Source organism: Cyprinus carpio, chromosome A17 (assembly GCF_018340385.1).
Source record: "Cyprinus carpio isolate SPL01 chromosome A17, ASM1834038v1, whole genome shotgun sequence".
Taxonomy (NCBI): Eukaryota; Metazoa; Chordata; class Actinopteri; order Cypriniformes; family Cyprinidae; genus Cyprinus; species Cyprinus carpio.
Window position 1 is genome coordinate 3,036,823 of NC_056588.1, and position 17,680 is coordinate 3,054,502.

General features: G+C 38.0%; 1 protein-coding gene across 5 annotated transcripts; it reads right to left on the bottom strand.

Annotated features, from left to right (window-relative positions):
• Positions 1–21: 21 nt before the first annotated feature.
• Positions 22–17,293, bottom strand: LOC109108722 (metabotropic glutamate receptor 1-like). Of its 5 annotated transcripts, XR_006162098.1 has the most exons (12): positions 17,048–17,291; positions 15,862–16,677; positions 14,762–15,011; positions 12,868–13,103; positions 12,017–12,025; positions 11,555–11,566; positions 9,186–9,432; positions 8,801–8,969; positions 8,557–8,683; positions 2,680–3,610; positions 256–1,198; positions 22–217 (listed from the first exon to the last, which is right to left on the bottom strand). XR_006162098.1 is itself a non-coding variant. In XM_042773540.1 (11 exons), exons 2-11 carry the CDS (start codon positions 16,577–16,579, stop codon positions 373–375), a joined length of 3,525 nt encoding a protein of 1,174 aa, XP_042629474.1. In that variant the 5' UTR covers positions 16,580–16,677; positions 17,048–17,291; the 3' UTR covers positions 23–372. The 5 variants fall into 5 exon arrangements, 4 of the variants coding, with proteins under 4 accessions (XP_042629474.1, XP_042629475.1, XP_042629476.1 ...); XM_042773540.1 differs by having other exon boundaries at positions 23–1,198; XM_042773543.1 differs by lacking the exon at positions 22–217 and having other exon boundaries at positions 905–1,163; positions 17,048–17,293.
• Positions 17,294–17,680: the final 387 nt, after the last annotated feature.

The following is a 17,680-nucleotide window of genomic DNA, read 5'->3' on the forward strand; positions in this document are numbered from 1 at the left end:
AAAACACAACAAATTACTAAAACTTTAACTAAAATGAAAATGAAAACACAATGTAAAAACAAATTATTTTTATCCAAAACTATAATATTAAAATAACACTGGCTCATTTAAAATATGTATATGGTACACAAGCTTATCCATATCTATGTAAAACTGTGAAAGGTATACTGGCAAAATTGTATGTGCAATTCACACTTGGCAAGTCTTAATTTTGGACCCTGGTTAACATACATTCACTTCCGTCTTTAAATCAACCATATATAATAATAAAGCTCTCTAGTGCGGACGACTTACAGTCACATTATTGCACAAACTAGTACCATAGCTATTATTTCACAAAGCTAGAGTTGACATGATCTCCTAAAATAAATTTCAAAGAGTCGAGGAGCTTTGCTTATAGTCTCTGAGGATGACGGATGCGTATGTCACGCTCGGAGGCGTGCATAAGATGGACTCAGACACAGGGGAGTTGGGAACAGGGCTGCCTGAGCCGAGAGAATCACGAAAAGGAGAAGGTGGCATGAGGGCCATAGAGTCCTCCACTGCCATTTTTATCTGCACCAAATCCTCCTCATCGTGGATCTGCGCATTGTCATACATGTAGCCATGAAGAAGCCCGAACTGCTCATTTTCATCCTCCTCCAAAGGGGAGAAAGGTTCGTCCGGGTATGCGCCCAGTTGCATGGGCAAAATCGGATGCGGGTGCAATATCTGGAGTTTAAGTGGCGAAATCACCTCGTCGCCCGGCTCAGGCAGGCTAATGATCTCATCCAGATCGGGCATGCTTGAATTAAACTCGAGCGCCTCTTGATCTGCAATGCCATGTTGAGGAAGAACACTGTTTTTTCGTGGCACGTATTGCTCGGGAGTGTAAAATGTCATATTGGCGCCCGCCTCCTTCATAGGCTTGCTGACAGGTGACTGCCTGAGAGCCATCAGAGGAGGGCTGCCCGAGGGATTGTATCTGATCGGGTCGCCCTCATCCTCCTCGGCTACGTTATACAGAGTCTTGGTGCTTAAATCGGAAAACTCCATGCCTGGGCTATTGTAGGTATTAGTTAGGGGTTTGATGACAGCCGTCTGATTGGATCCGGCTTCCTGCCTCTTCACATGTACAGACAGTCTGTGCCACATGTGTTCCCCTTTCGGAGGATGTCTTGAACCTGGTTCAGACCATGACACAGACTTTCCATTAGAACTATGAACAAAATAAAGACGACTGTTATTTCACAGGAACCGAGAAAGGTGAACACAAGAACAACATTTCTGGTTCGTGTAAAAAATTATGCAAAAATATGCTGAATATTACTATTCAGATATTTAGTGTATGCTTAAAAACAATAGATCTATAGAGTTGGGCGGTAATCTAAAATTACCACAATCTTAATCACAGTACACTGTAAGCAATTGTGTATCAAAGTAACAGTTTAAAGTGAGGTCCAAAAGACTAAGGCCAACTTGAAAATGTAGAATTTTTTACATAACTTGAAAATAAACAATTAATTGAGAAAAATTTCAGATCCTGTACTATTTCTAGATGACTAATCAAAAGTATTTTGAGTAAATGAGTGTAACTGCTCATGTGACTCTTTGTAACGAGCATCAGATTTACTTCCAAATGAAGCCAAAGGTGTTTTATGGAACATCTCAAATCAAGCTGGAGAACATGCTCATGCTCATGTTCATTTCAGCTCCAGTGCTGCTGTCATTAAAGCAAGCAGAAAAACGAAATGGTAAAAGATTCTGAATTTGTCTGAAAATTCAAATTAACGTTTCACTCAAACATTGTTAATAAAATAATATTCAGAAATATATATTTTAAATTACCATCCATAATTACAAATGCATAATATAATATTTAAACATTTCAATATAATATATTAAAATATTTAAATAAAAAATATTACATGAAAACATAGCAAAACAGAAGAATTTCTACTAGTGCATTCAAACTTTTGGACCACACTTCATATCACAATATACATCACAACTAAATAGAAATTTAATCTAATTTTCACATTTTATTTGGAAATGATTTAGACTCAAACCAAAATACCAGATTATTCATAACAAATTAATTAATCTGGCATCACTGCAGAAACAGCTTCACATTATTAAAACAAAAGACTAATTTTATAAAACAAATAATTGCAACTCGGACCACAGGCATTGCAAAACAGTGATATACATAATACTATATTATGCAACAAGTCACAACTGTAACTGTCTTGTTTGGAACAAGTCCTTCTCTCTATTTCTGCATTACTCTATGTTTCATGTGTAAATACCACAAATATATCTACTGTGGTATAAAAATCTCTTCCAGTTGACAAATTTCTACCATTATCTAATATACACCATCATACTGCCCAGCAACTCAGTAATTGGTAGTGGAACAATAATAATTTTTGCTCTTTGCCATTACATACAGTACATATAAAGCTACTATAGTCTCACAGTCTCCCCCAGCCGTGCTGCTCAGACGCCCCTGGGTATGCAGGTTCCAATTGTAGTTGACCTGCAAATCACAAGATGTCTGAGAGAGCTGTTAATTGAAGAAGCTCCTGAAAATGGCATGATCTTAAGATCTGGAGAGAAGCTGGAATAACAGGACTGGACCCATGGGCTCTAGCGCAACAGGACGGAGAGAGACTGTGCTAACATCGTTGAGCTACTTACTTGGCATTTCCAGACGCGTTCTTCTTGCGTTTGAACATGTTTAGCAGGCTGTTGCTCCTGCAAGCAATTTTTCCATCACCCACGTGCATGCGCACCACATCGGAGGTGGTGAACGCGCTGCGTACGTTCCTCTCGGGCTTGGCGAGAATTATGTACATTTTTGGAGTGAACATGCAGCCGAGAGCCACCGTCACGCTGAGGCTCACGGAGAACGACGTGGTGATGATCTTATAGTTGGAGCCAAAGTAGATCGGCACAAAGGCCAGCCAGATAATACAGGTGGTGTACATGGTGAAGGCGATGTACTTGGCCTCATTGAAGTTGGCAGGGACGTTACGAGTTTTAAATGCATAATAGGTGCAGCTGAGAATGAGCAGGCCGTTGTAGCCCAATGGCGCAACCATTCCCAAATTGCTGGTGTTGCATATTAGAAAAACTTCTCGAATACTCGGGTAGGACTTTATGGGCTCCGGAGGCTCCAAGATGATCAACGTGACCTCTAAAGTCAGTTGCACACTGACGAGGATGGATGTGATCACCACTTGCGCCCAGGCGCTCATGAAGCGTGGTTTGCGCGTGCATATTTTCTTCTTGCTGCCGGCCAGAATGCGAGCGATGCGGTTGGTCTTGGTGACGAGAGCTGAATAGCACATTGAGGCTGAGAGGCCCACGAGGAGACGCTGCAGGTAACAGGAGGCTATGGTGGGACGGGCGATGAGAGTGAAGGGGCAGATGTAACCCAGGAAGATGCCAGCCAGGATGATGTAGCAAAGTTCACGACTGGAGGACTTGACGACTGGCGTGTCTCGGTACAGTATGAAGATGAAGGTGACGAAACTGGTCACTAGGATGCCCAGACATGAAAAGACGACAGCTGCGATGGATTCAGGATGACTCCACTCCAGGTAGCGCAGGGGAAGGGGCTCACAGACTGAAGAGAGAAGACAAAATGATTAGATCATATGTGAGACTATGAACATAATGCATTTAATTATTAATAGTAGTGTTTTCTAAGGCAAACATCCCTATTAGTCTGATTCACAACGGTAAGCTTGTAATAACGTTTTCTAATTTGAGTGGTTCGGGTCACAAACAAAGAAGGAGTCCAGGCTAGTAGGCTATAGCGTGTGTGGATGCTGCAGGTGGCGGATCATTTGTAGCCTTCTCTTACAGCAACTTGTCATTATGAGAATAGAATTTAAACGGTGCATGATGGTACTAAAACACATGTAAGTGACTGAAACTAGATTATAATTTCAAATGTGCTTCTGAATGATCTGATTACAGATATGTAGGATTACACTGTACTTACAAAAGATTTGTATTTCAAAGAGAACAAGTCCTAAGGAACATTAAATTGCTTTTTCGAGGTTAAAAGACAAATTCTTTCAATGACATTCGAATGGTATGACAATTACAGATTACTGTACAGAAATTGAAAAATCACGTAGTGCTGACGTTAACATTAACAATTTGAGATCAAAGTATAACAATAATAATAATTTGCAAGACGTAGTACAGGGTTCCTCAATTAGTTTTCGCCAAGGGCCGAATTCTGCCAACAATACCAAGCCAAGGGCCACTGACATATATATATATAGATAGATAGATAGATAGATAGATAGATAGATATGAATTATTATTATTATTAAAATTATTATATTGTTGCTTTTGTTAAAATAATCAAAAGATGGTCACAAGATACATATTCAGACCCCCCCCCCCCAGTAGTCTGTTTTATTCAGACAATTATGAACATTTTTGCATTTAGATACAGAAGAACTTTGCCTGTTGAATATTTAAAACAAATGAACAAACAAAAAATCTGGATCTTAGTGTCTGCAAATCAACTGTTCCTGCTCATCTCCAGACTGGATCTCTTCTCTCTACTTTCCCTAATTGCAGTTCTCTGCTGCAATTCAATTATTAGATCTGTAAGCATTAATATTTTTATACTTAGATTTTTTTTGGGGGATCAAACTGTAACACCTTGTGTCCCAACCAGACGTGACGCGACGCGATAAAAAATATCTTCTCCATGCAGTTTTTGTCCTAACCACCTGCGACAGCGACAAGTGACAATAAGCCACATGCAATTCTATTTTAGAAATGGTTTTTATTTTCTGCGACATCGCGGAAGGAACAACATACAAATTATGACAGTGATAATCTCAGGTAATGATTATGTGCTTTATTCAGTGTTAAAAGTGTCTAATGTGAGTTGCGTGATCTTTATAGCCATAGTAAAAGCAACAATAGATATTTTACCTCAGATCTTGAAAATAAATTAGGCTAAAGCAAACTTACGTTAAAACTCTCTGCGAACCAACATCCATAACAAAGATGATATCACTCACTCACTCACTCACTCACTCAAAACTGTTCAGTCCATTCATATTTGAATCATCTATTTTCAGTGTCCACTTTTCTTTACTTCACACTCGCCATGCTGTCACTTCGTACTGTATATCTACACTGGACGCAAAAAAAGCACTGCAAATCATTTGAACGTTGTGTCAGCACGTCATAAATAGAACGAGTCAGCAGTTTTCTGTCAGGGATTTGTCGCGCCGCAATGCGCAGCATCCAGTGTAGACAGCATCACTGATTATAATAAGTTCTACTGTATTTTGTTGGGTCGTGCCGCGCTGCTCGCATCCAGTGTAGACACAATGTAAGTTAATGTCGCTTTCTGATGCTGCGTTTGAATTTTCATGCCACATTATTTGAAATTAGCACGGGCCAAACATTTTTCTCTCTGGGGTTGAATGTGGCCTGCGGGCCGCATATTGAGGAACCCTGACATAGTATAATTCTGAAGTACAGTGAATATCCTCACTGGTGAGTTGACTGACAGCCCACACATACACCTAGCTCAAAACATTAGATACATCTGTGCTGAGGAGCCGTGCTGATGCACAACCCATGTAAAGAAAATAATTTCACAATTAATTGCAACTGCAGGTTTCAAACAGAGATGGTGACAAAGAGGCAAAACTTACACACTGCAGCTTTACGTAACAGTTAGTATCCACTTTGAACACTAGTAAGCAACCACCTATCAATGCCCTACTAACTACTTTAAACACCCTACAAACACACCAAAATCCAGAACAACTGCATAGCAAAGCCCTGGCAATGACTCAAATTTTGTATTTTTTTAAACAAGGCACAGGAAGTAACCTTATTGAACACCCTATCAGCTGCACAGCAATACACTCAGAATACTTGGAGCAACCGCATAGCAACACCCTAGGAACAACCAATAAAATGTTTTTTTTTATTTTTTTTTTTTTTTTACTTGGCACAGTAAGTAACCACATGGCCTCTGTCCATTAAAATTTTGGGATGAGTTCTTATGATTTGGACCAATAGGTAACCAACACCCTAGCAACAATTTAGAACATTCATATCTACTGCATCGCAAAGCCCTGGCAACAACCTTTTTTTTTTTTTTTTTTTTTTTTTTTTTTTTACATGGAACAACGAGCAACCACTTTGAACATCCTAGCAACTACATAGCAATGCACCAAAACCCACTCAGAGCACCTAAAGCAACTGCATAGTAACACGCTGGGAACAACACACAAACTTTTTTTTTTACATGGTAAAAGGTAAGTAACCATTTAAAACACCCTAGAAACCACATAGCAACACACAAAAACACTTTGAAAACCACGAAGCAACATCTTTGCAACCAGTCCCCAAACATCTAGGATGAGTTCTATTGATGTGGACTAGAAAGCAACTACCAAGCAACTACTTAGCAACTGCATAAGAACCACTCAGAGCAAATGCATAGCAATGCCCTGGCAATGACTTAAAAAAAAAAACATTTACACACATGGGACAGTAAGTAACCCTTGTGAATTCTGAACACCCTAGCAATCACACAAAAATACTCAGAACACTTCAGCAACCACAAACAATGTCTTGGCAACCAGCCATAACATTTCAGAGTGGGTTCTCTTGATTTGGGTCAGTAAGTAACCACTTAGGAAAATACTATGAACAACCTAGCAACAGCACATGCTAAAACACCTTATTAAGCCCTGGAAACCACTCTCAAAATTTGTGCTTTGGTTGTCTTGAATTAGGCCAATCTAGCAAAGCCCTAGCAACCATCTAGCAACAGTCCAGAAATATTCAAAACACACCTGATATGTCTACATTCATAGGTTGTGAGACGTTATGAATGTAAGCTTCCACCAAAAAGCAAACACTCTAAGAGATCAACAGGGGGTTGAGATCAAAGCATGCATTGTTGATTATGGATTAAAAATGGCAAAAGCATACACTTCGCATTGCTGCGTGTCTTTGTAGGACTGGCCATCTGAGTGTGACCAGCTCGCGTATGCACCAAGTGCTAAAGTAGGTTTCCAGCTCACCTAAAAATAAACAGCCCTTCCACTAAGGGACCGGCCGTAAGAAAGAACCAAGCCAAAGGAGACTTGAGAGACTGCAGCAGGAGAGAGGAAATGAATGCTACCTCATTACCAACTAGTATTCATGAGAGCCAGACACTTTTACCAATGATAAAACTCAAGGAGAGCTTAAAGACAACTATTTGTATCTAGAAATACATGAATCACAAATAAAATCTGTATTTGTACCATGCACATGGGTTATTCTTGAGCTACGGTGAATCTGTGCATTACGGCAGTAGCACAGAATGGAGCTATACTATAGTGAACTGATGAAAAATACATTGCTAGGACACTCTAGGCTACTGCATTGACATTGACCATCATAGTGTATGAAAATAGGCCAGAGAAGTAGGCAGTGAAGTAGGGCTGTCACAGGCGATAAGTTGCACAGCGCAAGCAATCTGTAAAAATGATAAATGGCCTTCAGGTGTCATGGGAAACCTTTTGAAAATAGGACAGTGAAGGTCTTTTTAAAAGCCAAAATCAGTCATCTAAGGCATGGAGAATGGGTTTCTGCATGAATGTTTGATGACACATCTATGATGCTTTGATTCAGAAACATCCTTTGAATTTGACTTTGAAACTCAATTTTAAAATTTTACTCAATTTAAATTGAAACCAGTTAAAGTGAATCAAACTTTGGGCAACAGTACCGTTTAGGCAAATCATTAACAACATTTGAACATTTTCTGAAGAAAAAAGTTTGTTCAAAAGTCACCACCGTAATCTTATGGTCACATAAAAATAGCAAGTCTGATTGCTTAGAAAAATAATATCACACCTCTCCTGGACAAGCAGCACAATTTGAGGTGTCATTCTTGTCTGGAACAAACGGTGACACTGGATTGTTTAAGGTTGTAGACCAAGTTATATCTTTGAATATTTAGTTTTACAAAAACATTTCAAATTTAAATAGGTTAATTATGCCACATAATTTCCCTTTAGTTTGTCCATTGTTTCCTCTAGACAATTATGAAATCAAATATAGATTTGGTTTAATTTTTCAGCTAACTCTAGTAATATCATGTCTCCTCTAGAGCTTCAGAAGAGATCTCAACCTCAGCAAGAAACCAAAATACCAAAGCCAACCAAAATTCAAGATTTCATTACGATATCAAACATTTCTCTTGAAATAATGTACGTTTTCTGAGCAATACTATGCAAGTTCATTTTATAGGTCTATATTTTGACTTAATATTGAGTATAATCTCATTTGTGTTTGTTGTTATATTTCCTGAAGAATTTTACTAGAAACATCTGCGACTAAACTAAAACCGACTACTCTTTTTTATAGTTTTAATTTATAGAATATTTCAGCTAATATGATAATGCTTTCAGCTACTAAAAAGAGTGTAGTATTCTTTCAGCTACAACAATTCAAATTTACCATTTTGTCAGTTTTAAAGTCTGGATCTGAAGTTTAAGAAGATGACTACTGCAGATGAAGTACCTTGCAGCTCTTTGTCCGGCCACCATCCCAGCTCACAGGCTTTGCAGGTGAACTCATCCTGCACATATTCATTGTCTTTACAGGCCGTACAGATCCAACAACAGCTCACCTCCCCTTTCCTGATCACCTGTGGGGACACAGGAAGACATTTTATTTTATCTGTATCTTAAGAAGAAACGGATGCAATGGAAATAAAGGCAACTATTTTATATGAGAGTTTTTGCTAATAAATATACAAACTCACCTTGATCTCTCCTTTGGAGCAGGGCTCGCTGCAAACAGATCGGACCATCTCACTACGGTTCATCTGGATCATATAATCATCGATACTTAAAACGCCTTTATGCCACGAGCCGACGTTTATATAGTCATAGACTCCAGGCTCTACATTTTGCAGGTTCATAATGTCATACTCAAAAAAGAGAGAGATAGAAATATTGCTATCAAAACAGTGATTTATGGGGGGAAAAATCCAGAAATACCTGTGAGTGAGTGTTTGCCGAAGCCAGGCCATTGGACTTATTGGATGCATGCTCCACGGTGGTTTAAAAATTAATTAATAGCTATTTTTGTGTTATTCGTTTAGTGCATAAAACGTAGCTTTATGTAGGGCAGTAAGTAAGACTGACCTGCCTGGCGAGTCCCCGTTTTCATCAAACCACACATCTTCTCCAGACACACCAGTAAATGAGGTCTTGAGGAGAAAGTCCAGCAGTTTGCTGCCGTCAATGGGGTCCATGGCATCACACAGTCCCACGTGATCTGGACACAAGTGCTCATGCATATCATGAAGCCCGTGAGCCATGGCATAGATGGCATTAATGACGAAGCCCATCTTACTGTCCTGGACATAGTTGTCCTCCAGGCTTTCATAACCTGTGAGAATCGGCAAACCAAAAAGCAATTATTAAAACATCAATGCAATGCAACCTGAGTGTTTCAGTCAACATGAAACAACATTTGCAACCTATTTTACATCCTTATAGATCCAAACAGCTACTTGACTACTGGTTGACATTATCCCCAAGCTGCATGGCCTAAGTGATGTTAGTTTTTTTATGTAAGCAATGAAGACCAACAGTTTTCTTTAGAATAATGTGGTCTAATGAATCATTGACAGTGAATAAAGAAACGTGCATTGAGAAAGTAAACAGGGTCAATATTGATTTCATGTTGACTGCAGCAAAACATTCAGCAATACCAGAAAATTTGGAAAAAATCCACATTTTGCAGCTAAAAGGCTTTTACTGAAATGAAAATCACAATGAAAATCCCCACTGCAACAAGTTCAGCCATGATATTTCCAGACACCATTTCATAGTCATTTTTGAGCACTTTAAAGGGAACGATAGGGTGTCCAAAGACATCATTATTCCTAAACCACAGGCGACATGACAGTAAGTTCATTTTTTTTGGCATTGGACATTGAATCAAAAGACAGCAGTATTAAAAGAGCAGATCAAACAAAACACAGTTGCCATGGCGAAGAAAACCATTTATGTAACCCAACTCAGCATTTAATTAGTAATAGACATGATGGTGACATTATTATTAATTGAGCAAGGAAATTAATTATTCATTTGTGTTCTCATTCTTGCCCATCTCCCTTATGAATCAAATTAAATGTGGCTGACAATTGAAGAAGAAAAAAAAGACTGCTGTATTAATTCAAAGGAACAGGCAATGTCAAAGGACACCCTATCAGCTCATTATCTGGTGATCTGTTACAAGCCAGCGGGAAGCAATATCAGGCACCATAGCTGATAAATATGGTGTATTTAAAAAAAATAAAAATAAATACATATTCAAAGAAAACGCTCACCGTAACATGGCTCTCACCTTATATCTGTAAATTAAAGTGCATTGCAGCAAGCAACAGGCAAAAGCTAAAACCTAGGCATGCTTCACTGGGCGATCCCTAATTTTTTATGGCACAAAATAAAACAGTGACACTTTGAGAAAAACTAAAACATTAAATACATCTTATTAATAATAGAGGCAGATTGTGAGGATAACCCCCCTGGCTCTCTATTAGACCATTTGTTAAAAAAACTAAATTTTATTTGGCATGTCAAAGTTTTGTTTACATGCAAAGTGAAATAACTGACTAGAGGCTTCAGTGAGGATATGATACTGTGCTATGATATCTCAACCCAAATATCATCTCATCACATAAAATGAATCATCAAATCTCATCAAAAATTAGTCAAAATCATCCCAATAATCAGATAAAAAATGTTAAGGACAAAAAATAGAAGAAAAATATGCTGACTAGCTTAATTAATTTATTTACATTTTTTATGAGTAAAGAAATAAAAGTTCACCATATAATTCACAATGACCTTGTTTACCCTATTTACAATATGGCGCCGGATGATAATGTGTCTGGTCACTATTATTTTTGTTAAAAATAGTAAACAGCAAAATATTTTTACACCATAGTCACAGTATGACATCGATACAATCATCTTATTTATTTATTTTTTTTCTGTTGTGCGTTTAGCAGATGCATCTTGTAAGTGGAACCAAATCTATAGAAATAAGAAAAGGGACCTCTTAATTTCTTCTCTCTGAAGGCTCTGATTCATATTAGCATAAGCAACTAAAAATGTTTGGAGCTTAAAAGAGTTCCCCACTGGAACATGCAGCCAAGCCAACTGGCATGATTAATCTAGCTGTTATTGGGATATAAATTCAAAAGGAAGTGCCCTTATAAATGCTTATTTATTTTTTGGGGAAAAAAACATCCCAATAACTTCATATATTAGAGGTCAACCGATATTCGGTGCTGCTTTATGACCTTATTGACAATAGTAAACTCTTATCTAATGACATTTACTAGTGATCTGAAAATATAAAGACACATTTTATGCAAACACAGAATCGCATAACATAATTTATTTTGAAATCATATGGTAGTATTATATCAGTCGACCTCTATCTATATTGCTGAAGTGAAGTGTCTCCACGTTAGCTCTTCAGAAAAATATCCACTTACCATCTTGGAGTTCTAGACAAAGAAATAATAACAAAACAGCAGACTATGACTATTTCTCTGTTTGATCATTTTTAACAGTTTTCAGTTTGCCTTTATGTTCACATTTTAAAGAGTTAAAATGAAAATGTTGCATTAAAGTCATTTGACTTATATGACTAAAACTAATAAAAACGAAAGGAAAAAAAATATAGCAAAGCAATGCTGTAAAAAATATAGACAAACAACATGAAAACACCATAAAAGTAAATCAGATAATAAAGTGAGTGGCATGCTTCCCTGTAATTATTACACTTTAAGATGAGTCTAGTTCTGTAAAACTGTGAAACAAAATGTGGCATTGCAAATGTAGAAAATAAAGTCAGGTCTCATTTGACAACAAGCTTACTTAGTGTTGCCTAAAACACAGTTGATAAATAATCAACCCAGCCATATAGAAATGTGCCATAAAAAGAGTCAATTTACCTAAATCACCTTTTCAGTCAGCAGAGAAGGTTTCAAAGATACAAAAAGAGCAAAAACACAGAAAAGGTATGTGTTTTATTTTCATCTGTTTTGGGAAATAACAGCTATAGCATGCAAAATGGGTCATTCCTGTTCTGCTGTAGAATTTGATCAAACAGAATTTGCATGGCAACTATCGCCACAAAACACCAAAGAATCCTTAAAATCCATTGCTCACACTTATAAATGTTTGTACCAGTGCAAAATACCAGTCCGCAATCCATAATAACACTTCCTCCAGTTAAAAAGTCCATCTCCTGTTGTCCTCACACATTAAAATCCACCAACATATTTATTTTTAACTGTTTTTGCTTGTAAACAGTTCTTGATCTGTCCATATTTCTATCCTGATTCAATCAAGACAACTTTTTCTTAAGAGGACGTGGCATGGATTACTTGTGGATTATTGTGATGTTTTTATCAGCTGTTTGGACTCTCATTCTGACGGCACCCATTCACTGCAGAGGATCCACTGGTGAGCAAGTGATGGAATGCTACATTTTTCTAAATCAATGAAAGTAAATACATTTACATCTTGGATGGCCTGAGGATAAATTTTCAGCAAGATTTTAATTTTTGGATGGACTGTTCCTTCAATACATTGTAAATTTCTTTTCTTTTTTTTTTCATTTTAGAAGTTAGTGTATAACAAAGTAGTGAATTCTTTAAAATTCATGTTAAGTTAAAGAAAACTAACTCGTATGAATTAGTTAATATTTCATCTAACATATTAGGTCATCTATGATGGGGACAAGAAAATGTACTGCATACCAGGAATGACCCATTTCCAGCCTCTCTCTCTCTCCCCGTACCTGAGCAGTTCTTCTTATAATTTGAGTTTTCTTGTGGATGTCCCGGGAGGCGGCACTGGAAACGATGCTGCCAGAATTCAGCAAACCAGGGGTTTCTATTGTTGGTGTTGAGCTGTAACTTCAGGTAATATTCATCGAAGGATGTGACCTCCGCCGTCTGTAGCTTCACAGTGATGCCGCCTGCAGCTTCCTGCTCGTAGCCCTCCACGACTTCATCCCTGTCCGCCCAGCCGTCACTGAAGGAAATGTGTCTAATTAGTTACCTAATTACCACCAGCTTCCTTTTCAATCTCTCACCTGAAATGCCTGAATAACATTGATGCTCAGTGTATTGACCTACTTTAGCACAGGCTAAAGAACAGACTCAGCACACACAATACTAACTTTGTGTTGGATGGTTCATTATTATAGCACAAGTGATGTGATGATGGCTGCCAACAGATTGATATAACCTTCTCTGATGCTTTTAGCTACAACATTCAAGGTCAAATATTGCACAACTGGCTTACTTTGCAATGCATAATCTGCAATTTCAGGCATATCAAAAGAGCATGAACATTTATTTGAGCTATATAACAGCAGGATGTAATCCCAGGCTGTTTTTTTAGTCCCAGTCCATGCCTTCTTGTTTGAGCTCATAATGAAGGTGTCTTTCTGTGGTCATGGTATCATCAGCACCATCTGCCTCTCAGCATCTTCTCGGCAGCATGCCAAAAAGTGACTATTATTAGTTGACACTTCATATTTCACAGATGACAATTTACCACGAGCAGCTGACAAGCATTGTGTGTTCTCAAAGTGATTACAGCATACCAAAGAAATGCCACAATCAAGTTCTTCAACTTCAGGCATGCCCTGTATCATGCACTTTTATGTCCCGGAAGTTGATTTTAATTAAAACCAAACGATTTTAGATTTTACTTTTTAATTCAAAGGCAATGTTCAATGTTTCAATTACAATTACAAACTTTCAAGTACATTTTTCAAACTCTACTCTTATAGACAGGTCTAATCTAACAGCTAGTATCAAATGAAGTTAGTATAATGCAATTAAAACACACAACAACTCAGTACAGTTTTATGCATCATTTGAAAAAGCCATGGCTGCGTCGATGAAATACACAATAATTTGCATTATTTAAAGTTTAAATTATCTTTAGTAGCCTAAAATGATTTTGAGTCACAGTGGTGAACACTACAAAAAGTATTCTTGTAGCTTCATAACATTACGGTTGATCCACTGATGTCACATAGACTACTGTAACAATGTTCCTACTAACTTTCTGGGCCTGGGAACGTTTCAGTTGTGTTGCTGTCTATGCAGGGTCAGAAAGCTCTCAGATTTCATCAAAAATATCTTAATCTGTGTTCCGAAGATGAACGAAGGTCTTACGGGTTTGGAACGAGATGAGGGTGAGTAATTAATGACAGAATTTTCATTTTTGGGGTGAACTATTCCTTTTATCTAATCAAATCAGCCTGGTGTGACTAGTAAGTCATTCATTAAGTTACTAAAGTATATGGCTTTGAATTAGCCTCCTTTAAAACAGTCTCCTTGACCCAGAATTAAGCAGCCTTGGCCAATTGATGTTCCTCTTTTCTTAGTCTATAGAGACTGCTTTGGTGTCAAGACCGAGGTACTGTATAAAACACTTTATACCAACAAGAGAGGGTTCTGCTGATTAAAAAAACTAAAGGGACAGTCATCCATCATTTTAATCTCATCAATAGAAACATGCAGCATCGGGAAATCATGATCATTTCTAAGCAGAATCCCTCTGATAGATCTGGTGCTTTATGAAACCATCAAGGATTATTCTCTAATGCCTCTAAATGTCCCCAGTGTCCCTGAAGTGTCACATTTCATTACATTAAAAACGAAACTTATATTCACCTGCCGATGAGGAGGAATTCTCCAGCTACACCAAGGCGTCTCATGGCCATGAGAAGACCACGAACAGTCATCCCCTCACAGAAACACACCACCACTCGAGCTTTGGGCAGACGCTCTCGCAGTTTCCTCAGCAGCCGGTCAAAGTGTTTCTCCCCAGCGTTGCTGTAGATCTTGTCAGAATGGGCGATACACAGACCTTCCTGAGATGCCAATTCCTTAAAGGCCTCCATCCCACTCTCTCCATAGTTCCCTGAGGAACAACATCCAACACAATAGCATTTGCATTAGAGAGTCTCTCATTGCCTCAGTCCAGCTCACCTGAGACTGCAGTGTCAATGCAATGGGATTGACAACTGTGTTTTCAAAGTTCCTCTGCTGAGCAGATGAAGACTGCAGATTGACTTTAGTCTGATTTACTGCTGAGATTATGGCCCATAATTTGGCTAAATAAGCAGAGTTGCCTGTTCAGAATTTAAGAACTGGCTCCTTTCAATTCATGAGTGTAACATCCACATAATATGGAATAGGATTTGTTTAGTCTGATTTACTGCATATATATATATATATATATATATATATATATATATATATATATATATATATATATATATATATTGAACGAATGAACAAACTAAGGACTGAAAAAATACTGAACAAATGAATGAATCAAAAACTAAAGATGATGACAGATATTTGCTACAATGAATGATTTGAGTGAGCACTTGTGATCCTGATTGTGCTTTCAAATGCTGTTAAGAAGATTAGTGTTACTTTTTAATCACAGATCGAGTTGTATTTGGAATAATGTGCCATGATAGGAGACCAGGAGATCTCTTGATAATGATATGGTGATTAAAAAGTCTGTTCAAAGACAGTCATCACATACATTCATAGTTGGGGCGCATATGGAGATTTCTGCTTGAGAAAAAGTTCCAGATAATCTCACATGTGTCTCCTCAAGAGATCTTAACATCTGAGCTGCTATGCACCTTCATTTTATAGCTCTAGGTCGAAAACTGACTCATTTGTGTCTTTTTTTCTCCCTATGTATTTTAGGAGAACTGAGAGCATTCTTTTACATCTCCAGAGCTATAACTCACCCTCAGTGTGAACTGCTGACACATACGTCCAGTTGTAGCGTTGAACAATGTCCAGGAGAGCTCTGGCCTGAAGAGTGTCAGAAGGTACGACCCTAAGGAAATACTTAAAGAGGGTTTTATCGCTAAGATCTATGCTTGTCGCGGAGTACGCAATCTGAGGGATGTTGAACAGCTGCAGCAGGTTCTGAACTTGAATGGCCACTGAACTGGATCCAGGTCCGATCACACCAGCGATGGGTTTTTTGGTGGCTGGCGGCTGAGCGGAAGGATTTCCCTCAATGCACCACTTCTGCCCGTCCTTTTCATCACGAATGGAGATAAGCGAGTCTCTTATGAACTCAATACTCTGTTCCAAAGCAACTGATGAGTGCCAGCAGGAGTCCCTGATCTCACAACCCAGAGTGATGTTGGGAAGAAGGTTTGGATCAGCGTTTATTCTATCTAGTGTATAAAACATCGCTTCCACCCTTTGGATCCCGTACTGTTCCCTGACCTCACCACACTTTCTTTCTGAGACCTTTTCTGCCGCTGGTTGATGATGGACAGAAAACAGAGCGCCGATGATGATATCACCATCCATCCTTGCCACGGAGCGGGATGCTGCTCTGGGTACCACTGACCTCTCATGAACATCAGCTGCTGAGATGGGACAGGTACAATACAATAAGACTGAGAGACACAAAATGATGAAATTTATTCTCAACATCATCATCCTCATGGTATCAGATGTCTTCAGTTAAAATCAGCTCCATCTTGCTGGTAAAAGACAGATATTTGTTGCATTCCAGTCTAGCCATAATCATCCAAACAGCTTCCCTGCAGAATGAAGATGAGAATGAATCACTTCATATAACATTCTAGCAGTAGGTACAGATGTGATAAACATATTCAGTCATAATAGTTATTAATAATTACATCGTGATGATTTGTAGGTCATCCTAGATATGTGCTGTAAACATTTTTAAATCAACAAGACACTGAAACCACGGACAGAAAAGTAAATTTCCTAAACATGCAGCATGCGTCCTGTTGATGAGCCACTCTGTGCCATAATTTAACTCAAATATAATAGTTGGTACAATAGCCACCATGCAATAATTTCTAGCAGGACACTAGTTTAGTGATCTGGCTGATGTATTATTTCTGTGTCGTGCATTCAGCTCTCATTTAATCAGTTAATTCTCACCTGAAATCACAGCGCGTGTCGTCACATCTCTCTCCTGAGCTGCTGGAGAACAAACTGAGCCTCCTGTTTTCATCCTCCAATGTGAGCGCAGGAACCTCCTCCTTTATCATCACTGCATGTGAAAGCGGCTCACACACCACACACAGACAAAGACACACAAATCCTGAGGAATATGAGACAAACATTAGGCTATATATTACATTTAGCCAACTATGTGTATGTGTGTCTTGTTAAAAATGAACGACTAATCTAAAATGCAATTTTTAGTTATTGTTATTTCCTAAATAGTACTTACTTTAAGATTATCCACAGTCCACTTTAATTAATTTATGAAAACATCTTGAAAAAGAAATCACACTGTTAAACATCACAGATGTTATACAATTAATATTAAATTTTGCAACGACATATCACGTATCACATTGTACAGAAACACATAGCCTATATACAGACTTTATAAAATACCTCTGTGAGATATTTAAAATATATCTTTGAGATATTTGTTCAGAATAGTTCTCTATATAGATATCTAAATAGACTAACATAGATATAGAACTTAATTATTACCAATACTTAAAATATCAAGTATTGTATAAAAACCTAACTGTGTGAAAAAATTGAATTGTGTCGAAT

Excerpts from the sequence above, each read along its gene's own strand:
- LOC109108722 (XM_042773540.1), bottom strand. The coding sequence starts at position 16,579 with ATGAGGATGATGATGTTGAGAATAAATTTCATCATTTTGTGTCTCTCA. Across the intron at positions 15,012-15,861 it reads GTCAGCAGTTCACACTGAGG|GGAACTATGGAGAGAGTGGG; the intron begins GTGAGTTATAGC and ends GTTGTTCCTCAG. Across the intron at positions 8,684-8,800 it reads GCTCCAAAGGAGAGATCAAG|GTGATCAGGAAAGGGGAGGT; the intron begins GTGAGTTTGTAT and ends GTGTCCCCACAG.